The sequence below is a fragment of the Oreochromis niloticus genome, linkage group LG12, assembly GCF_001858045.2.
Source record: "Oreochromis niloticus isolate F11D_XX linkage group LG12, O_niloticus_UMD_NMBU, whole genome shotgun sequence".
Classification (NCBI taxonomy): Eukaryota; Metazoa; Chordata; class Actinopteri; order Cichliformes; family Cichlidae; genus Oreochromis; species Oreochromis niloticus.
In genome coordinates this window covers 10,677,474-10,701,835 of record NC_031977.2, presented here as the reverse complement: position 1 = coordinate 10,701,835, position 24,362 = coordinate 10,677,474, and the positions used below count along the sequence as shown (strand labels likewise).

The 24,362-nt window shown below is 42.0% G+C and overlaps 1 protein-coding gene across 8 annotated transcripts in view; it reads right to left on the bottom strand.

Moving 5' to 3' along the window:
* The window catches only part of rimbp2b (RIMS binding protein 2b), a 97,610-nt gene that overhangs the window by 29,382 nt on the left and 43,866 nt on the right, over window positions 1-24,362 (bottom strand). For 5 of the 8 annotated variants that reach the window (XM_025896882.1, XM_025896889.1, XM_025896886.1 and 2 more), the window contains 6 exons: window positions 13,081-13,164; window positions 6,762-6,851; window positions 4,339-4,461; window positions 2,886-2,990; window positions 1,132-1,182; window positions 705-725 (listed from right to left, as the gene is read on the bottom strand). In XM_025896882.1, the coding sequence (XP_025752667.1) occupies window positions 705-725; window positions 1,132-1,182; window positions 2,886-2,990; window positions 4,339-4,461; window positions 6,762-6,851; window positions 13,081-13,164 (474 nt within the window). Of the gene's footprint in view, window positions 1-704; window positions 726-1,131; window positions 1,183-2,885; window positions 2,991-3,969; window positions 4,083-4,338; window positions 4,462-6,761; window positions 6,852-13,080; window positions 13,165-22,504; window positions 22,861-24,362 lie in introns of those variants that run through there. The other 3 variants (XM_025896884.1, XM_025896887.1, XM_025896885.1) reach the window with 3 other exon arrangements.

The window sequence follows — 24,362 nt, the reverse complement described above, 5'->3', positions numbered from 1 at the left end:
AGCATCATACAGTTAGTTGTATGGCAAGTAGACGGTTTTTAAAACACATGCTGCATAAACACACATGCAACGCTACAAAGGAAAAAGGATCACATTCATCACCGTCTGGTACTGTATCCTATACTAGAAATGCAGTTTGTTCTTTTTAAGCTGCTACATATTATAATGAAGAGAGAATATTATACTTTGGAAAAACTTAATTATTTTATCCTGAGAGTTTTGTTTGCTCACATGTAAATATACTTTTAACATATCTGATGCGAATACATGTCGATACAAGTGATTTATATTGAATTAAAGTGTATTTTGTTACTTGGTTTTCTGATTCTTTTCATCAATGTTTCTTTATGATCAGGCCAGAAAGACCTCCGTGTTATCTATTAGTCATGTTTCACCCTTTCAAAGAGTCCACTCCTGAGTCTTGCCTTGTGAAACGAGCTGAAAGGGCTGTATGAAGAGATCGATGTGAAAAATTGCTCTGAAAAGCCAAAAGGCATGACGGCACGTTAAATCAGCTCATAACTGCATTTTTTATGTTATCTCTTTAGCCAGATAAATGTTGATCTTAATTCACAATGTGGTGTTACTTGGCCCCATGGGACAAACTACATACCGGGCTGCTGTATATCCCGCTAATGGCAAAGGTGTAAAAATATATATACTTATATATATCAAGTAAATAAATAAAAGCAATTCTGAAATACCTGCATGCTGTCCAAGTGGTTCTGTATAAGCATAAACACACATCCATACAATGAAAAGAGATGTAGGAAAGAAATAAAGCACAATTACACACATGTGATCACTCATACACATCTCTAAAATCACAATCTTTTCAACACACACGCATACATATCGCTGTATTACAATGCCAATACAAAGACTAAATATAGATTTTTGCGTGCTTTATGATTCATTTACCTGAAAAGCAACTCTCTATACCAAAAGTCATTTTTAAAGATACTGTGGAAAAAAGCAGTATACTTTGACCAAGATTGTTTTAAAACAAGAAGACTTTAAAGAAACAAAAAAATTCAGGAAGTGAGGTCACGGAAAGCAGGAAACGGCTCGAGCAGCATACACAAAAACACACAGCAAAGCCCCCAAGACCCCCAGAGTCCAGACGCTCACCTCTAACAGATGGACAGCGCCCTCATGTTCCTTTTTAGCCTCAACCTGAGCCTGAGAAACACAAGGTGCAGTTCACTTACATTGCAGTTTATGCTGTGCTTTAGTTTCTGTTTAAAACACCGACGAGAGATCCTCACAAAGAGCATCTCTCAAAGGCATTCATTGGTGCGCGAGGTGAAAATGGTTGAAAAGACGGCACGCACTTCCGTCCGCATTCACGTTTGACAGCAGTCGCTTGATTCGATAAGATATCGTCGAATGCTTAAGGAATATCGCGTCTTTTCTCAAACCATTTTCGCCTCTCCTGTTTTATGTTTTGTTAAGCATGTTTGTCACTTATCATTCGGAGAGCTGTGCAACATGACAGCATTACGTGCATGCAAGAAACTGAATATAATCAAGCAACTGCAAGCTGAAGAACACCTGCACAAGAGTCTCCGACTACCAGCCCAGGGGTTAGATGCACACATGATTTTATTGCTTCTATTATGGTTTCCCTCAACACAGAAATCATAGTAAGGCTCCTCCTTCAGATATAACATCAGCTACAGAGGTGAAAGTGACATAAATGCTCACGCATTGTCAACAACACAGGAGCAAAGCAGAGTACACAGCTGTATATTTTTGCAACGCTAACAGGAACTGCTGATCGTGGTTGGAGCACAGCCATTTTTAAGAGAAGACGACTTCCTGCATCATCTATGGGCAAAAAACCTAAGTTTGAGCGTGCCCATGTGTCTATAGATAAAAAATACTGCAGCGTTTACTCTGGCTGTGGCTTTTTTTCTTTTCGTTACACGACATGTAAATGGCCGTTTCAGACAGTGAACATCTTGCCGGGGTGTTTGTTTAAATAGTTGTTTTTGGGCTACATCAAAAGGTGTAGATTTATGATCTGCTTTTTTACGCTAGCGCGCTCCAGAAAAATGGGGGTTTACATTCTAAAAGACTAGGAGTGTACGGAAACACGGCATCGTACGCGTCATTTTTCTTATGAAAACGAGAAACATCTGTTGAGAAAAAAAAAATAAAGCGTTCCACATAAATACGAGAGCATCTGCGAGGCTTTACGATTTCATAAATCTACTTTGCAGGCAATTAATTTAGAACACAGAGAGCAGTGAGTGTCTGCAGGAAGATAAGGCAGTAATGAGCTTCTGTTAATGAGAGAAAAAAGCTGAGAACGACTGCCTGTGAAGGGCTGACTGTGAAGTCAGAACACTGCAGCAACGGCAACACGAGGGCGCGCACAGTGTTGCCAGAGAAGGCATTGGTGACAATTCCTATCATGTTCACACTATCAGCAATCTCAGCCATTGCTTTCACATTACAGTCAGCTTCAGTGCACAGTGGAGGAAGGCCAACCATCAAATGGCCAGCGCGAGCCTCTTTTTTTTCCTTTATTAAAGCGTGCCTAAAAAGTGTCGTGTCTACTTTGGATTGTGAAAGTCTGATTTGCTCGCTTGTGACAAACAAGAGTGCTCCAGAAACGCTCTGGGTTTGATAAACAGCTGCAGGACGCGGATGCGACTGAGACGCTCGTGCGAAACTAGTGCCGGTGCTGAAAATGACGAGAAAAAGCATAGAGAAAATCAAGCACTCCTTAACTTCTGTTTCATTTCTGTTGACTTTCACCTTTGTTGCACTGTATGTTTCACACGGGTGTTCAACAAAAAGCTCTTTCACCCGTGACACAGGCCAAAAGCCGGGCAAACACAAAAGCCCATCCCCACTGGTGCTGGGAGTTCTCTTACCTTCTGGAGAATGTCAATCTCCTGCTGCTTTGCATTGAGTACAGCCAAGGCCTGCTCATGCTCCAACTCTAGCTGCTGCCTCCGCTCCGCAGCCTCTCGCATATGCTGTCCACAAGGGGTGTAGGGATGGAGAGCCGGAGGGGAAAATTGGGGATGGGGATGGGGTGGGGGGCATAGAGAGGGCTGCTGTTAGTGGTACTAATACCCAAAGGCACGGAGCCAACACAAAATGCATCTGCAGTCTTTAACTCCACATTCAGAAGTGTTACATGTGCACACATTACGCATACAGAGGCTGGTTAACAGTGTACTGACCTTTAAACCCTTAAAAAAAATGTGAAAAAAATCAAGAAAGACATAAACTATGCCACAGCACCACGTGAGGACATGTTTATGTCGAACGATCCGTGGGAAAGATCAGATCTCATCTTGCGCAAAGGTGCTTATGGATGAGGACTAGGGATGCTTTGGTGTGTGAACGAGAAACTTCCATCGATCGGCAGTGAGGTTTGCTGCCCCCTTTAGGTAACACGAGACCCGTTTCGTCTCGGTTACTTTGAAAAGCCGTCCTCTGATCTCGTCTTCGCGTGATCAATGCGAGGTTTCGTGTTACGTGAAAAGGGCGAGCAAACTCTCTGACGTGCTCACTCGTCTGTGGTCATCCATAACAACAAAACAAGCCATACAGTACGGGGGCGACTGAATGCTCGGCTCTTCCTAACACAGTGTGCCCGTGTCATCCAGTCACATCACTGCTCCCACTACATGTGAATATTTGCAGTGCTGTAAGGTGAAAGAAGCAAATGACATTTACATGCCAGTAAACATCTAAGATAGGTAATGTCATCGGACGTGTAGGTGACATTATCATCTAGTCTTCCTCCCCCTCCCGTCATCGTAAAGCCAAACTCTTTGTCCCGCCTCATGCATAAATCACATTAAGCAGTGCTGTGGTCGTATAGCCACGTGACCATTCGTATGTCTGGCAGCCCGCGGATAAAGGGAGGGATAAGCACAGCCACTGAGGTTGACAGAAAGCATTCAGAATGGGCTTCTCCCCAACAGATGGACATAGCAGTGATACCTTATAAATCTAGCAGGGGCAGAGGGGGCAGGGGGAAAGAAGGAAGGGACAGATCAAGTCGGGTAGGAAACGTGAAAAGGTGAAATAGGAAAGGGAAGAGGGCAGACTGTTCCGAGCTTCTACTCTTTCACAGCTCCTGGTCAGACCTCCCAACACGACACTGGAAGGCAACAGACATGTCGAGGCCATTAGACAGTATAGCGGAAAATAACCAGATGGAGGCAGTGTAGCACAGATAGGAGAAAGGGGTACTGGCAAAAGGGTTAGGCTCCATAAATGAAAAGGAATCCCAGGACAGATGAATTACTAGAAATGGAAATGCACACAGTATTGACACACGGCGTCTGTTCTAGGAGCCAGCTTCCTCACCTTGAGCACCTGCTCTAGGTTCTCCAGTTTGGCTTGGAGCTGGTTCCTCTCCCACAGGGCTAAGTCTCTCTCCTGTGTCACAGCACCAAGGGTCTCTTTGAGCTGGGCATACTCAGACTTCACCTGTGCACAAGGGAAAAGCAAGGTCCAGCGTTTTGATGAGTTGCATTACAGTATACAATCGTCACTCATTTTTAGCATTTTTGGAACACAAAAATTGATTCATGTCATTCTCATGTGATATGGGTGAATACCCTTTCAAGTTCCCTCACCTGCCCCTGTCCTCCTGCAGCCCTAAAGTTTAATGATGCAAACGATGGAGCATGATGGCTGTTTTAAAGTTGAAACTAGCGACCGAAAATTTGAATTGAGTTTGTACATGAGATAAGGAAGAGGATAACTTCCCATACACCTCTATATGGTGGCCTTAAGCCTGGACTTTTAGCACATCAGGCTTACGGCACTTGTCCAGTGGCTTCACTTTTCAGACGCAGAGGCTACATGAATCACAAGCCTGTGAGTCTATGAGAGAAAATATCTAACAATGAGTCAGCGACAGGGATGTTTTTGAACACTGCAACTCTTTCACAACTGATGCAACACAACGCTACATGTATTTGAATGATAACGGTACAAAGTGGCCTCTTCAGCAGCTGTGCTTAGCATTAAAAATGACTCTGGTTCCTTTATATAACAGACATGGTGCTGGTGCAGGGGTCTCCGGGTGCAGAAGAGCTTAAATAGTCCGTCACAGCCGTTTCCAAGAGTCTGCAGCATTAGTCCAAATTCTTTTTTTTTCTTTTTTGTGAAAGTGCACAGAAACTCTGTTCGGTAATCCAGTCCATTAAGACAGCAGCATCCCAACATCATTTGTATAAATACATATCAGTCAGTCAGTGACTGATACAACCCATATGGAAGAGATATATATAAATCTTATAAAGTTTGTATCTGTCTTGTGTGAAACTTGTATTAAAAGCATACAAGAGTGAAAACAGATATAAGATCCCTTGAAAAATAATATAAATGAAACTTGTATGTTTTGGATACTTACTAAAACAATACATGAAAGTAATAGGAAAGTGGCCACTTTCATGTGTAAATCATATAAGCCTTAAATGATTCACTATATGAAGTAGGCCACATCTTATGCAAGTCTTTTATAAGTTTTTACTATTTCTTTTCCATATGGGAATCTTTATGCAAGCTGAATATAACGTGCTACATGAAGGTTAGAGTTGCTGCTTTGGAATGAATGAAGCTGTACAGCTTTTGCCGTAGTATAAAATGTGATGCGGTTGAATGGCACGCAAAGCATATAAAACAGGCAGAAACTGGTCGGGTAAGAGAACTGCCTGGTTTCTCTGCTAAAACTATATAATTGTTATTAACACAAGAGTATAATTGACTCACTCCCATTGCTATGAACCACAATATAAATACATTATTCATGTTTCCTTGTTAGCCAAGCACCAAGCATCTGACTGAACCAAGCGTTGTGACTATTTCCAACACTACATATTCTTCATAATTTGTTTTCCACAGATCATTTGTATTGGTACTTAAGAGGCAGCTTTTTATAAAGGCTCCTAATTGAAAGTGAGATGACCGGCTCCTGTGGCTATAATGTGGCAAACTCCCTTCCTCAGGGCGACCGTGAATGACTAATGATTCCTCAAGGAGGGCGTTTCGAGCGACATCAGCAAAGCGAAACACACACCGAACCCAGCGAGTCTGTCTCCTCTGAACGGCCCACATCCACACATTACAAACTATCTGGAGGGGGGTGCCACGCCTAATGCAGACAAACTGAACAACTACACTGGATCCAGCAGAAGCAGGTCAATAGTCTATTAAGGGTAGAGGGAGGCTCTCTCAGTAGCCCCTCCTAGTTCATTCAGAGATAACAGGCATCAGAACACAGGGTTGCAAGCCAGGGCTAGTATCTGCGCTACCCTGCAGAGAGCTACTCTCATATCTGTCAGTCTGATAACAGCTGAGATCACTGCTGCAAGAGCCACCCATGTCCTGATAAGACACCAGTAACAAGCATCCCACCCTTCTTCAGCACCAACAGTAAATACCTGCCAGTCAGCTGCTTCACAAAATTGCTTTCCCATTCATAGAGAGGCCTGCGGCTCCTTGTTGGTCTACTTGGACGTTTTGTTATCAGCTCCAAATGCCTTTGAAGTCTTGGGACTAAAACTGAAGGGATAGTGTGTGTGTAGGATTGTAAGTCTTGTAGATTTCATTGATAATGGGCTCCACTGATCCAGTATAAAAGGACATATAATCTGTTTGTGTTATGGTTTGACCCAGAAACTCCTCAGATTGTGTCAAGATGGAGAGGCAGTGACAAGTTAGCAGCTATTAGTGTGTACTTATGTACAGCAGGCTTTCTACACGTAGCTTTCACCTCTTACCTCCTCATAGTCAGATGCCTTGTGGCTGTTGCTGAACAACTGTAGATTCAAGTGCTTGTTCTCGTGGAGAAAGTCTTGAAGCTCATTCTCCTAGGCAAAAGAGGCAGAAAGGAAACTGTTTAAAATCCACAAGTCACAAAGATTAGACCAGAGCACAGCACTCAAGCCCAGTATGTTGTTAGCAATAGCCCATGCATTATTCATCCGAGAAGACTGCTTGAGTTTCTCTTGTACGCTCTAGAAAGCATCGCTAAAAGAAGCTGCCACTTCAGCTGCTACAGCAGAACAATAAGAATGTCATAATAGCTTTCTGTGTTAGCATCTCAGATACAAAGCAATGAACAGAACAAGAAACTCAGAGAATGTTGTTTTTCACTGCTGCGAGCGTGTGGAAGCAAACATGTATTCAAATACCACACACACACACACACACACACACACACACACACACACACACACACAATGATCTTTCCTACCAAGTGCTTCAAGCTGGGAGTAAAAAAAATCCCTTCATTGCAGAGAAGGAAAACTTAATTACATTCAATCAACAGTCGCGTGCCGTGCCGTGAATGCAATTTGCAGTGCCAACTTGAGACTTCCCTGAGATGTGCAATTTATAGCAGCAGCAGCAGCATGTAGGCCAAGGGTTCTTCTTGTCTGGAGCTAAGACGCTAAATGGCTCATGCATGATGCATTTACTGTAAATACAGTGCATCCTAATGGCCTGTGATGGAGCGTCTGCTCCTTTATGTTTTACTTATGAAGGATGTTTCATAAAAATGACCCAAGAGGTAAACTTGGAAAACTAACATTAATGCACACTAATGCACAGCCTGCGTGACGTTTGTGTTACATGCACACCAAAACACAGAGAGACACATTTTCTTTCACGATCACATGGTTTTCTATTTATATCTTATATAGAAATGGCAAAAATAACAATAGCCAACACCAAAACTAATTTTTGTATTTGTTTATTCCCTTTTTTGTTATTAATGTCTTGACTTTGAGCCAAGGAAACAGGGAAGCTCTACAGTCTTTTAGCTTTTATGCTACAGCATAGTATTGCCATATTTTGTAGATTATATAATATCAATACAGGGAGAGCAAATATCTATATCTTACTATATAAAATAAAAACAAATGGAACTTTTTAGTGCTGGAATAATAAAATCAATTCTTTTTCAGTTCGCCACACAGTGTTGTTGATGTTTTTTTGTTTTAAATGACATCAGCATATTTGATATTTAGAGTGGAAGTTGTTAAAATTAAGATTAAGATATTGTAGAAAGTATCCAAAAAGCACAATGTGCATTTATATCAAACGTGTCTTGGATTTTTTTTCCGGAAGTATAGGACAAAGCAGACGGATATAGCACATGGGATTTGCAAGGATAGTCATCCATCCCTCTTCTTCAGGGTCATCTTAGCTGCCGCACAGACACCCTTTCACACTCACATTCACACCTATGGGCAATTTAGAATCACCAGTTAAGCTAATCCCACTAACCGCACCAACTGTGTTTGGAGTTTGGTGGGAGGAAGCCGGGGAGAACCTACGCAGACATGGGGAGAACATGCAAACTCCACACAGAAAGGCGCTTTCCAGATGATGAATTCAACCCAGGCCCGTCTCACGGTGAGGTAACCACCACGCCACCGTGCTGGCCCAATGAGTGCATATGAAAGTAAAATATTCTGGGACTACTACGAACATGAAGGCTCATCTCACGTGCCGCCATTCTGAAAACAGCGAATATTAAATCAGCTAAACTGAAAAAGCAGCCGACAGTGGGCGCATTTATCTTGACAAAGCTACCTCTCGATTCAAAGGGAGCTAAGAAAATGACACGATCCATCACCCAGTTTATTTACAAAGACCTGAATCCACATAGTTGTTGTAGAAAACAAGGGTTTGGAGTCCATGTGACAGCATTGTGATATCATAGGCGCCGCCATACCCAGGCTACAGAGAAGTTAAACATAAAGCTGGGGAAAGTTTGAGTACAGCAGAAAGGCGTGCATCAACTTGTGACACACTGAAAAAAGATACACCGCAATATATGCTACTGCAATACTCAGCATGTCACAAAATGTTTAAAAGTGCAAAAATATTGTATCATAGGTTAAGTATCACATCGTTGGACCCCTGCCTCTAACTGCTACTACTCTCTACACCTACTTATAACAATACTAGCGTGACATCTGATACACGGTATAAATTAAAATGAAATATCTAAGACCATAGCAGAGAAAACACTGTCAAGGACAAGCAGAGTAAACAACAGCCTGAAGACAGTACAAGAGTTGAGAGTGAGATTTGCTGCTTTTTCATTCATTTATGTCACAAAAGAAGAGAAAAAGATTCCACTTGCATCGATTGTGTCCAGTCAATTTTAATGCTTCCCGAACAAGCAGTAGATTGCATTGGCAATCCTATTCATATCCATTGATCCTTCAATTCGGTGCTAATATGGGCTGGCTGAGCCTCCAGGTGTTCCCGCTGAAGGACAAACAGCTACAGAAAAAAAAGCAAAAGCTGACATTTTGCCGTGCATACGCTGAAAGAACAATATACTGAAGTACTTGAGACATCCTGGTTTGTTGTTGATTTAAGCATTTCAATATGACTGCCATCCTCATTTAAAATCTTTTTTTTAGGATGGGGAATTTGGACGTGACAGCACACACGCATAACGATGCAAACCAAATTGTCTCAAACACAGAGAATCAGCTGTGACTTTGTCCTATATTGTTGACGTGTTAATGCTTTAAACAGATCAGCGCACGTCATAATCCCTTGGCAAGACACATTTTTACGGAGAGCCCATGAGCCAAGCCGTGGAAGCATTTCAATGCAGAAAACAGCGTGGCCTACACTGAGCCGTCCTCGGCGTTATTCAGCTGAAAACCTCAGATTTCTGCTGAGGTGAGATTTTCTTGCACACCAACACAGACACGCACACAAAGAACAGTAAGTTTAACTGAAAGGAGGTATTACAAAAAAACAGACAGAGAACAAAGAGACTGAATTATAGGAAAAGCGACTGCCACACCTGACCACAGCAATAAGAGGGGAAAAAATGAATGAATGCGTTCTACTTGATCTTGATAGGAGAGCTAGGACAGTTTCATGAATGATACGCAGTGGAAAAATATAATTAGGCCTTGGGGGCAGAGTACCCGGCTACTCCTACTCCAAATGTGCATTTGGTCCAGACATGCTCTGACTCAGCTTCGTGTGCCGCAGCAACGTGTTAAGTTTTGACAAGGCTGACAGATGAATCAACTCGGCCATTTAACTCGCAAGCAATGCAAACATTTCACCCGCTTACTCTGTATTCACCAGCCTCTGTTCAATGTGGATGAAAGCATCTTATTCCTCTTGTTCAGAATAGGTCATTGCCAGCTGTCTAGATGTGCAGGAAAAGGACAAAACATATACTGAAAACTGGTTCCTCATGACTTCTGTAATCTCTAATATTATTAGGAGGTGGCAGTAGGTATTGAGTTGTATACATAAACTCAATTATAGTGTCAGAAATGTGCCTAAAATATCATCTAACGGTGTAGAACTGTGAAGATGACCGACTTTAAACAGTTGGTCAGCTTCACAGTTAGACTTTTCCTTTTTTCCCCCCTTACACTTGAGTCTCTACAACACTTTAACACACCAGGATTCCACGGACACGACGCAAAAAGCAAAATGAGCCACTTTCTGCAATATATAAAAAAGAGAAGAAACATAGACCATCTTCAAATTCATTTTTGGCACCTAGAGTGCGCGCATGTGTCCAAGGCAACATGACATGCCAATCGCACCTTTAACAGAAGGTGTTTGTGTTTACAAACGGCTCCTTAATGATAACAAAGCCAACCACAAAGACGCCCTGGAGATAAATTTCGGCACTGCTATAAAGAGCCTGGACTTGTCGAGCCTTCCCGCCGTCTCCCTCAGTGCTGATCTTCGATGATCGCGGACGCATATTCGAGCAACGCTGATACAGCTAATGCTTGTCGCCATGGTAACAGGCTTTAAATGCTCGCGGAGGCACGCTCTGCTGATGGTCTGTAGCTGTACACCCGATACCCAGGAAAGTAGAGGTGCCAGATGGCTGTGACAGTGTTTACTGTCACTCACACACTCAGTCAGATGATGTGTTTATATACACGGCCGCTGAACTCACGATGAGGGGGGACATTAACGAAAATGTGCAATTTCAACACTGGGTCAAAAAAAAAAAAGAAAGAAGAAGAAGTATCAGTGTGTATTCCTATTGAGACTGTTAAAAATTCGCCAACAGCGCAGGTAATCCTGCACGTTTGCTCTTCTTTTTAACATGAGATGTAGAGGAAACAGAGGAGAGAGAGGGAGTTGGTTTAGACCAAACAGGAAGTGACATTACTGTCAACCCGCCATCCCCTCACAATAAAATTCCCTGGTCTTGTCTGTGTTTGCGTCGCTGTTCTCGAAGCTTGGTGGAGCAGGGGGAGACGAGAGCTGTACCGCCGTCTGTGGAGACCAGCCTGCCATTTCTGCTCGCCATTTGGGGACAGTTTGTCCTTTGGGTAGCTTCCCCTGGACTCAGCAGGCTAATAATGGGCGAGGAGGAAAGTGCTGCTGTGGGCAGGGACGGCAAGAGGAGGGCAGCAAAGAAAACTGTCCTAATGTAGGGTTTATTTAGGGCAGAAAGCCACACACAAAGACGGCTCGTCTAAAGAGGGGGGGCTCGGGGGTATGACGAAATGAATTCAAATGGTCCAGGACCAGACAGTGCCATTTAAATTACTGCAGAGTCCCTCGAGCTCCTACCTTTCATAGAGAAAAAAATTCAATTTCAGGCCATCTGCACTAGTCTTTTACTACTCTCTTTCAAACACGTATACTTTTATTGTGGTGCCAAACTTCAACTTTTTATAAAGAGACTTTGATGTCTACAGTTTTTTTTCCCCCAGCTCTCAAACTACAGAGCGGAAGAATAAGGCTTTATCTACTCTCACTATCACACATACTCTAAAATTCTTTAGCTGAGCGTTTTGCCTCAGAGTGCATGGGTAACCAGCTTTACCGAGCACCACTGGAACATCATAGCAGAAAAACTCAAACTCAACTTTAATGGACAGAAGCATCTCCAGCTTTGGCACACTGTGAAATAAACTGATTAGTCATTCTGGCTTGGAACCATCAACTCGTCTACACGTCCTTGCTGCGAGAAGCCGTGAGAACTCCTCCTGCCTCAGGTACAGAATGTTTCTCCAGTTAAATAAATAAAATATAGCAGGGTAATTATTGCCTTTGCTGGTCACTGGTTATTTTATCACATTTGGCATTTAGCCTCAATGGCAAATCCCACCACTCCCAACACACACCAACACACCATCAAACAGTAAAATTAAAAACGCTGTCTTGTGTGATCTGCCTCACCCTGCAACACTGCACACAGTCAGAGGAATTCGACTCACTTTTCTCAGACACAGTGGCTCTTAAGAGAAAAAAAAGAAAAATTTAACCTTCGAGACTTCATTTAAGACATCAGCACCACATTCGAATGCCAGCAAAGTAAAGGTACACTGTTTGTTTTAATAGAAAGCCTCTATATATAACTTCTACTAACCAACAAAGCTGACTTATTCTGTCATATCATGAGATTAAAATAAGATGAATCCAGTATAATAAGATTAAATGTGTGGCTTTTTCGTTTGTTTGGTTTTTTAATAATCAGCAGGGCCCTTCTGTTTCCCCTTTTCTTCTCTTTACCTTTTGTCCTGAGTCAAGGCCACTCCAGCGGGAAGCAGAGTGACATTTCTGGGGCATTATGAGAAAATGTCCTTAAAGAACCACCAAGTGAAAAAGAGTTGTGTAACATATCTCTGACCTTTCGCAGTTGTGACCACACACACACACAGCGCTGTGTACCTCTGTGCGTTTACATCACAGCTATGTTGTACCGAGCGACTGCGTGTACAAAAGAAGCCACAGCGTGAAGACACTACTGCACAAGTTGCGCAGCATTTCTTCGGTTTGTGCACGATCACTCACAACAAGTAATTACTACAGCAATGTGCATCGCTCATTCTCAAATGTGGTCCCCATGCCAACAAAACCCAACCCACAGATACTGCACCCTGCAATTAATTGTTCCAATTTTTTTTTCCTTTTTCATTTCAGTCACTGCCAGGGAACCATGCTATCACTGCCACTCGTTTTCTCAAGGGAGGCTTGTGTGTGATGATAGAAGGCAAAGCTCTCAGGGTACAAATCAATTTTAGCCTCCATCCTTTTCATTCAGAGGCCAAAGTATATTCTTGGGGCACTTACCAAAGTCTGACATGTTTGATTCTTTTTCTTCACCTCTGCATCAAGCGCTTCACACTCCTTCCTTCTGGTGCTGATCTCAGTCTCCTGGGGAGATGGGGAAAAAAAGCAGAGGACAGCTGCTTTGGTTTGTCAGGAACAGAAGCTTCCTGAGAGGACTCAGTGAAACTAAACAGGAAGAGACTGAGCTGAGGCTTTTCAGCATTTAGGTGTGCGAGTGCATGTGTCGGGGGTTTGTGTGTATATGAATTGTACATGGGTGAGATTTGCAGAGATTATCTGCTAGAGATTACAAATGTTTCAATGTCAGGGAAACGGGCTGAAATGCTTCGAAATGAGAGGTTCAAAAAATGTGGATAGAAGGAGTGTGGCCCCTAATGAATACTATCGTGAAAAAGATCAAACCAAAATCTGCTTAAAACTTCTGCAAATAAAAGCGGGGTTAGACCTTCCTACACCTATGAGAAGCTGCACACAGAGGTGCTTTAAACTAAATGTCAGCACAGTCTCAATGGCGATGCTTGGGTCGCCATTTGTATTTGATTTTACGTGTCATATTCAACACACATAAGTTAACGATCTGCGACGGGATTTTGTTCGCTAAATATGGAATGAAGATTTTGAAAACGTGTGGTGAAGTGTTTAATGTAAAGGCTTGAAGTGGTTTTATCTAATGGTGGAGTGAAATACCAAGAAAACAACTCCTAACAACTCCTATCAGCTTAAAAAGAAAGCGACTAAATTCACCGTCCATCCACGAGGCTTATTCAGGTCTAAAACATAAAGGTGAAGAGTCTGAGGTATTTTAACCCTATTGGGGGTTGTCCCTCAAACATGTGGTCATTGACCCACTGTGTTTATCGATATGCGCTTAAGTGTCAAAAGCCATCATTAATGGTACAGAAATGAGACCTGTCTTTGAGACAGGCAGGAGCTAAAGCAGACTGTGAATCTATAAGCCATTATATTTTTTCCTATTTTTTAAATATTGGTAATTGTTGAGTCTATTGACCAGCTTCACAGCAGAAGCTTCTGCGTACCACAGCAGAATCAGAACAGGTGTAACTAATAACTATAATGAGTGCTGTGTTGTGCTTCAGGGTCTCAGCGGACCCCTAAACACACCACAGCATGCACAGCACAGCCCGTCTGCAGAGCGGCGTTGCTGACCTTCCTTCGCAGGATAAACACAGGTGTAATTGGTAACATTACTTACGGCCATGTTCCGTTTAGACGGCCCTGCTATTGTGAGTGCTGGTTTAACTAAGACAAAACAGACGTGACAATATGTAGGAAATCCAGATTAACCTTTAAGGAGAGGGCAACCTTCTGTTCATGCAATATCCTTTTTTTCCCAATATGAATTTTATGACATACTCAGGTTTACTAAAGAAATAAGGAGACTTTGTTTGATCCGTTACTACAGCTTTTACACTGCTGAGACACGTCAAAGGGTTTGCTTGGGAAAAGGCACTGCTGTGATCTGGCACTGAGACTTGCACTGAAATTCAGCCCCAATTATTGTAATTAAACACTGTATACCTGTATGGTAGACTGCATCCCCTGTTTGATCGGGGAAATAAAAGGTTGAACATGTTTTCAACTAATGCCTAATATTTTCTCCAAATGACCCGAGTGCTTGTTGTGTTTCCATTAGGCTGAGAGCCGAACAGTGCATTAGCTAGAATTACAATGAAAAGAAATGCAACTTTCTTCACAATGTGCAATTTGAGCCAAAACATGACTAAAGTCTGGCGCAGTCAATTACTCAGACTAACAGTGTTGTTCAGAGAACTCCGCTCGCTTCTCAGTAGGGGCGCACAGAGAGAAACGGGATATCCCTAGCAAGGCTGCCGGTGTGTTTAGTCTCATTTGTGTGCCTTCATTCCAACACCATGGCGAGCTTAGCTGGGAAGCTTGGATGCCTTCTATAGTCACGAGAGTAACCACAGTATTTTTTAATGGATATCAGTGTAATGCATAGCTACTCTTACGGTCCAAAATGCACGCCAGCTTTACGTCTTTGAATGAGGAACGTCCCTGCTGTGGATGGATGTGTGCGACCACACCGAGGTCATTATTGTTAACTAAAATAAGGTAAACACCAAAATAAGAAAACATTTTAGTTACCTAAAAAATAAAAACTATACTTGTGAGAAAGAAAGAGAGAAAATAAAACAGCATCTGCTGTTTAAGTGGAAATTTTACCTTGAATAATGAGGCATTGGTGGGCGTGTTTGAGTCAACAGTTTTCAAAAAGTTCTGTGTTTTTATTGTAATACCTGTGCTTATTTTCCTAAATCTTGCCTCTCACATATCCTCGCCATAGATTAATAACCAGAAAGACCAAAGGTAACACCGAAACTAATGAAAAGTAAACTAAAACTAAACTGAATTAAAAACAAAAGGTCAGAATGAAATAAAATAAAAACTAATCAGAACATGCAAAATTATCATAGCTCTATATCACACACTCACGCATCACACGCCTCTGAGCGAGACTAAAATGTGAGAATGCACGAATGTTTGCTTCATCATAGCAAAGCTCACAGGCTGCTTTGAGCTTGAATATATCCATTGAAGGCATTTTTGTTACTGCTGCCCTCCTGACCTGCTGTCGTTTTGACTGTATTTAATAAGACAGTGAGCAACAGGGTCAGGGAACAAGATGAGGAGGAGGATGAACAAGCTCTGATCCTTTTGTAACCTATAACCTTGTGGCATTTCACCCCAGAAAAGCATCAGGTTACTGGTTAAATCTTAGACCACTTATCTGTGATGGTGGGTCCAATAGCTGAAGTCAGCAAGCAAGTGTGCACCCAGGATTTCAAACGATTCAGCAGTTGTGTGAATGGAAAGAAATGGAAGATGAACCCCATTTCAAGCATAGAGTTCATGATTAAGTCCTAAATAAGGAGAAGATAGGAGCTAAAATAAATGTATGGCTGTGGTTATGAGTCTGTTATCAGCTTGTTTTTAAGTTTGGCTAATGATTCGTGGCTGAGAATAAAAGGGGCAACAGTATGATTAGGTTGCCAACTCTTCACTAACAGCTACATTTTACTCAATCAAATGTGATGTGTATTGATTCCAGATAGGGGGAAATACTGCTGATCGTTAAAATAAAAACAACAGAAAGTAGTTTCATTCACTTGTTCAGGTGGGATTGATTATCTGGGACTTTAAGGCCCTAAAACTCCAGAGTTCTTCTACGCACTTCTTTTATACTCTAGAAATGATTCCCTGTGAGTGAATCACACACAGTTTCTACAGACAGCTCGCCATCTCCCATGTGGGCTGGTATCTAATGTGTACACTTTGCAGAACCAGACGGCTACGGCGTTGCGCAAACTTGCCCAATGAATATTTCACTCGCACGCATACAAACACACAGCTCGCAGGCTCGCTGAAGCCCATTTGTTTGGAGCACATTTGCCAGTGTTCAATTAAAAATCCCTCTGATAAAAGATTCAAATGGCTGCCACTGTGAGTAATGAGCTCCTGTATAAGTGAAGAGGCGTTTACTGCACAGCAGATGAAGATAGATGAGAAAGACCATTCCCTTAGGCTGTGTCTAGCATTTGTGCCTCAGTGGCACTAATGCAAATGCATGCACAAAAGAGGTGCATTCACTGCTCGACGTGTGTCGGATATACTACAATTCAAATTTTAAGCTTTTTGCATGCAAAATCAGGTAAATACAACCTCAGATGAATTATAAAACATGCAAAACAAACATTACGCCACAGTGCAGAAGCAGTGAGTAAAAAACTAAGTACACCCTTACTGCTTCCGTAGGAATTAAGAGGATAAGGAGCAGCCAGGTGCTGATAATCAAATACAGTTGAGTAACTGATGATCAGCAAGTGTGAGCACCTCTATAAAAGCATAAGTTTTGGCAGCTTGCTGGTCTGGAGCATTCAGGTGTGTGTAAACATAATGCCAAAGAGGAAAGAGGTCCACAAGTGTGGGAAGGATTATAAGGGAAAACGGTTTGAATGCCATCAGTCTACAGGAAGCAAGATTATTCACTGGTGTAAAACATTTAAGACACTTCCTGGTTTTCCTAGGAGCGGACATCCCCGCAAATTCACCCCAAGGTCAGATCGAGCAATCCCCAGAGGAACAGCAACAACCCAAGAGCTATATCTCTGACTCTACAGGCCTCAGTTAGCATGTTAAATGCCAAAGTTCATGACAGTACAATTAGATAAAGACTGACAATGTGTGGCTTGTTTGGAAAGGTTTCAGGAGAAAGCTTCTTCTCTCTAAAAACAACAACTTAGCTGTGCAAAGCTACAACTGAACAAACCAAAAGACCTCTGGAACAGCGTGTTTTGGATAGACAAGATCAAAGTGGAGACTTTTGGCACTACATTTGATATGTGCTAAGGTTGGGCGATATGTAATCAGTCCAATAATCAGCGATGGGCGATATATTCGCACACGCGTAGACTTTTGGATTGGCGGGGCAATGTAATCATGCACGGACTGATTTGCGTGTTTACAACACAGAAGTCCAAACATGGACGAACTAATTTCCCCCAAAATTAGGGCTTTCAGCGTTAACACGTTAATGCGGCGTTAACGTGGTTATCACGATTAACGCAATTAAAATTTTTAACACGCTCAACCCATCTGGAGCAGAGAATGAACAAACTTTGGACAAACTCCCGAAATGTGTTGACAGAGACATTTCAGGGATCCAGATGGGTTCATTGTTAATCACGTTAGTCGTGATGACGGCGCGTTAACGCTGACATCACTAAAAAATATAAAGTCGCCAATTTGGGATTTATACAATACAATATACAATTTTATTTATAGAGCACATTTAAAAACCAACGGTATACCAAAGTGCTTCACATAAAAGACAGAAAATAAGACAAATATTATAAATAATATATTATAGGACCATAACAAAGTACCAAGTATTCTAACAGGTCAGTGTCACTAATACACAGGAATAGCATAAAATGCATATCAAGTAAAACATGTTAAAAGCACAAAGCCATAAAAGATATGTATAAAAGGTAAAATAGAGTAAGTCTAGGGATCAGATACAGGCATTAACGAGCAGGAAAGGCAAGGTTAAATAAATAGGTTTTTAACCATGATTTAAATGATTGGACAGAATCAGAGACGTGGATAGCAATGGGAAGGTTATTCCATAAATCAGGTGCAGCCAAGGCAAACGCACGATCGCCTCTAGACTTCAGCCGAGATCTTGGCTGCACCAGGAGTAACTGAGTAGACGATCTTAGTGCTCTAGCGGGAATGTACGATCTAAGGAGTTCGATAAGGTAGCTCGCGGCTGTGTTGTTGATAATTTTAAAAGTAAGCAGCAGTATTTTAAATTGGATGCGGTATTTAATGGGTAGCCAGTGCAGGTCAGCTAGAACAGGGCCTCCCAGTTCCAGTCAGAAGGCGTGCCGCCGCATTATGAACAGTTTGCAGTCTATGAAGAAGGGCAGAATGAAGACCGAAATAAAGGGAGTTGCAGTAATCCAGCTTAAAGGTCACAGAGGCGTGAACAAGCTTTTCAAGGTCCTTATGCGGAACATAATGCCTAGCCTTAGAAATGAGACGCAGTTGGTAGAAACTAGATCTGACTACAGCGGACACTTGTTTATCAAATTTAAAAGAGCGATCCAGCAACACGCCCAAATTGCTAACAGTGTCAGAGAGGGAGCTGGCAAGGGAACCAAAGACATCACGAAGTTGTTCGTGAGGAATATTACTATCAAATACAACGATTTCAGTTTTCTTATCATTTAAGATAAGAGAGTTTCCTAAGAGCCATTCTTTGACGTCACACATGCACTCTTGAAAGTATTGCAGAGACAGAGCAGGATCATTAGCTAGTTCAAAGTAGATCTGTATATCGTCAGCATAACAGTGAAAAGCGATATTGTATTTGTCAAAGATTGCATCTAGAGGGAGCATATAAGTTTGGCTTTAAACCAGATAAAAAGAGGTAAGCCTAAGGATGTAACCAAAGCAGTGTGCAGCTTGTGCAGCTTGTGCAGACATATAGTGCGGGCAAAGTACTCAAACACGACTAACTTGCATGAGCATGTACGTGTCCACCAGTGAGTATGCTAGGCTATCACCAGCTTCTGCAGCTCCGCCAACAAGCATTTGGGCGCACTCAGAGGAGGGTGCATTTGCTTGCAGATGAAAGAGGGTGCTGTTAAAACAGCGCTATTTTTTGTTTTGGTTTTTTCTGTTGTCTGCTTCTATTAGCTCCATCATTATTAGCAAACTTACTCATGGGCACATAAATAAATGAATCGCCCTTGTAAAAATGATTGATAGTCGATGTATTTGTCCAATCGGCCAACCCTAATATTTGCTGATATGCTGTGTGTTTAAAAATTACACAGCATATCATCTAAAGTTTGGTTTAAACTGGGTCATGCAACACAACAATGATCATGAGCACAGCAGCAAATCTACAACAGAATGGCTGAAAAAGAAAAGGATGAAAGTGCAGACCTCAACCTCAATGTAAGGCAGCTGTGTATAAAGTGAACTTAAGTGTGACTGATAAAGCAAATCAATAGAAAATTAATCAGCCACAACTGTCCAGCTTCTCAGATGTGATCATCTTTTATTTCAGACTCTCCCCACTGAGTTTGACAAAGTCACACCCTTCCACTGTAGGTATGTGCAGCTTGTGTGCATTTGTTGTTAACTTCAACCAATTTAAAGGGAAAAACAAAAACAAATCAGCGGCACAGTAACCAGGACTGAAGTTAATCATTACACGCATATCTTGATTATATGAAATTACATTAGATTTACTTCTATGATACACTGCATGGCTTTTAGACACGTTGTACTGGATGGTTTCTGATCCCCAGAGAAAGAACAATATTGATCTTCTGTTTTTTTCCTCTACTCTCACCAACTTTAAGGTTAATCCATACAATTTTCAAGCATATATTATGGATTATCACAGAAATTTGTACAGTATTCAATCTTCCCGGCCAGCGAAGCCTTAAGTCTTCTGCGATCACAAGGTCTCAGTAACATTAAATGGACTGTGATGAAATGTGAAAAAGACCTTCATGTTTCCTTCCTTCATTTAAATTAGGTCTACTGACTGTGAATGCATCACGGCAGCGCCTGTTTCTATTATATCAGATTATAACAACATTATAACAATAGTAACAAAACTGCTATATTAATGCTAATTAGCAAATAGGACAGTAAACATTAGAAATGTTTCATTGTTGATATTAGAAATGTATATTAAGAGCACCTTCACATGCTCTCATTAGCATTTAGTACAGTCTCTACTGCCAGCCCTGAATACAGCAGTCTGTGCTCAGCACCATGAAGAGTTCCCCCCGGGCCGACACAACCGCAGCATGTGGCTTATATACTATAACTATTTCATTTCTTTTGCTGCTGACTCCACTCCACTGCACTGCACAGCAACATCTCCACAAAATAAGGCTCACATGCTACCGTATTATTCCTGAAATGACTAATTAACACAGGAGGCTTCCCCCATCCTGTTCTCTGTGTTTCGTCTTCTGATCTTCGGAGCTGGGAAAGCTCTGCGTATAATCTCTAGTGAGCAGAGGTAACCTCATTACTTTCTCTTTTTCCCTCTCTCGCTTTCCCTTTCATGCCTTGCCTTGTGTTGAATAACGATATGTAAAAGGGGTGAAAATCGACTTAAACTTATCCCTAACCGTGAGGTTTGCAGTGTACCCTTTGATTATGAAATGTCCTTGTTTGAGTACGCTCCAAAACACTTACTGTCAGAGGTCTGTCTGTGTGTACATTAACACGCTCCTGGGAACAGAAACCTTAGAGCACAAGCTCCACTTGCAGCATTTCGGTAGTGCACCTGGGAAATTGCATGCTTGAAGAGTTAGCCTTGAAATCTGAGCACAGTGTGCTGATTTAGTCAAATTTTATTAAGTAAATACAAGTCCCATGTGTCCCCAGGTCATGTATCTACCAAAGATTTTAGTGCACTCGCGTGAGGTGAAAAAAAGTGGAAAGATTTGGTTCCATCTTAGAAAATTCCCAGGGATGTCCCTGTGTCTGTGCAGCAACACATCTGCTTTGTATGTCCACATTGTGTCCACAGTCCATAGTCGGACACACAGACATCAAAAAACAACTTCCCGGTTTGAATCCAAGTCCACTGGTGCTCCCCAAGCTTGTTTCAGGAAGAGGCACGAGTGACAGAGGACGGCACAGCACATGCAGCTGACAGCTGGGCATCCAACATCCACAATGAGATAATCTTCTGCATGTAGTGATCACTTTAAATAAAGCTGAAATCACAGCAAAGCCATCATCTTTAACTTACGAGGTGGTGCACAGGCATTAAATCTCAGTCATCGTAGGTTCTTGTTATGACACGTTTTTTGTTTTTGTTTTTTCGCAGACAAACTGAGCTGCAGCCAAAAGTCAGGCCATCAAGGAAGCAGGAGGAATGCCGAGGTCTTTAAGAGAGGATTCCCCTCTGTTACCCGATACGCAAACACAACTTTTACTTAGCATCATTTAGTACACGACTATACTGCACTTACTCCTGGCCCAGAACACGGTAATCTAGTCCAGCACAGCAAGGACTTGTGATTTTAAATCATTTGAAATGACAGAGTAAGTTACATAACCCCTGCAGCTTAAGTCTGTGTGTGCAGGCACAGATGCTTGCATTCCACTAATACTGTACTCATCTGGCACCTGCAAGTGTGTATCGCTGTGTATGTTTGTTTGTGTGCAGTAAAATGCAGACAATGCTGAATCACAGATTTACAGGAAAAACAAGAGTAGCTCCCGGAGGTCAACAAGAACATGCCAACATGCACACACACTTGCAAAACACACACGTGGACGTGCACACATGCTCACAGGGCAAAAGAAATTGGACCCAGACCAGGGAGGTAGAGTGAAAAGTGAGATGAAAGGGAATCAGAATTCCTGCCTCACAGCGGTGAGTCTCTGCCATCAGGTCAAGTTTTAGTTTATGTCTGTCCAGACTTGACCTTTGGCCTTCTGGATATCATCATTTAATTCTTTATTGCTATTAGTCTGTGAAAGAAATGCTGCTGTTATTACCATATGAAAGTTAGTGAATGTCACATTAACAAAAACAAAAAAAAAGATGTACAGATGGACACGACTGTAAAGATTTAAGTGAAACATGGACATAAAATAGCAACACTCTAAACAACCACATGAATTTAGGTGGCAATGTGCAGAGTACAGGCAATGAGGCCTACATATAAATGTGAATGTGAGGGGAATATGGGCAAAATGAAAAATAGAATTGAGGCACCTCAGCTAGGCTACTGCTATCAGGCATATTAAACACCTATGCAGCAGCGTCGGGAGCAGTACGCTGGTCTAAATTCCACTTTCTTTCCTTCCCATTCTCTCTCTTTTTTCAACTCACCACCATGAAACACAAGCCTTGGGGTGCCGGAGAATCAGAAATGAAGCTGCCGCTTTCACCGGGGTCTGACCTCGCTGAGCCACCAATCGCTACCTCACCTGCCTGCTGATATCTAGCATGCAAACACAACGAGCAAAAAAACGGGGAAGACGGAGAGTTGAAGGTGAAATAACGCAAGCAAGGCAGGAGAATGAATCATAAGGAATGAAAAAAGCAAGAAGATGAATTGAGAGTGCAGATGAGAGCCGAGTGAGAGGAACAGAAAGGATAAACTAGGATCTGTTAAGGTGAGGTAACTGGCACACGAGGCTAATTTGACAAAAAACAGGCTCTGTGTGTATAAGAGGCTCCGAGAGAAGGCTGCAAAATCTGATAATCCCACAGCATGAACAAAAACATGTCAGATGAGACTTCTGTCTTAATGGAAACTAAACAATGACTCATGCATACACAACACACTCCTACGTAGATAATGGAGGGTCCTATCAGTTGCTCCGATATCTATTCATTTCCCATGTGACCATGCTGGATTTAATAATCCATTCTTTTTTTTTAAAACTACTGCATTATGGGAAAATAAACAGGTTTTATTTTTTAATGTTTTGGCAGCTGAGGCAGTCTCGATGACTTAAAGGCCACAGAGAACATCTGATGATCTGATGCGCACTGCTGCAACCAAACAAACGCTAGATGCCCATTGCTGTTGCCCACTCAGACACGGAGGCTTACTCATACCCAGCTGGATTTGCTGGACAATTTCTGCAGACTGTCATTCAGTTCACATGATAACCTTCATCACTCATGGCAGAGCTTTAAACTCCATATAACAAAAGACATTTATCTTAAATTGCATGGAGAAATTACACAGAGAAGACTGCGCTGACACATCATACAGAGTGATTTGTGAGCAGGAAGGTATTTTCTTTATATGGACTTGGGGACCCTGCACTACAAAGACAGAGCTGTGTGTTGTTATTCTATTCTCTTTTATTAGATTCCAGTAGACTTTGCAGAGATCCATGGGAATCAATGCAAATGCTTACAGCCGACTTAGTCACATAGATACACAGAGGCTAAATGCTCAAAAACAAGGACTCGACAAACAATGCTTGTATAGCTAGTTCTGGTTATTGCAAAGACTTACAAACATTTGCAGGTCAATATGTTGCTGCTAGAGGATGGAACAAAAAGTCATTGTGCAACTCCATAACTGTACCAACCCACTGCTCAAGATGAAGATGCAGGAAGATGCATAAATAAGCAAATGAACAACAGCGTCATGGCTGTCTCAGTCAAATTAGAGTAGCCAGTAACCGTGCAGGTAGATTTGCTGCTGTGATGATGGACTGTTGGCTGAGAGGTCCAGACAAGCATTAAAGCCTCGGGAGGCAGTGTCAACATCGAAAACTGAGCAGGGGAACAAACACAGGCTACAAATAAACCATGAATCAAGGCACACTAATACGTGCAACTGTGCACACGGGAACTCCAGGTATTATCGAGGCGCAGCTAACACATTATCCACAGCAGAGGGCTCTCTTCATTCATTTTAGCCATTATTATCTAAAACTAAAGAAAAAGGAAAAGGTCATTGGCTGCTGGAAAATCAAACAACAAAAAATACCTGTGTTCAAATAAAGTAGCAAACAAATTTCAACAGCTATAAAGTGGATCAAAAAGGCGAACGAGAGCAGCACCACCAAACATACCAAAAAACCTTATCTCTGTGTAAAAGAAAAAGAGGTAAAAAGAGGCTACTGCCCTTTCCTTCATGCTGTCATGACTATGTCAGAATCACTCACTCCCTTTCTAAGGGGAGCTGTGCTCTTACATCTGCGCCCCTCTCAGTCAGAAGCCG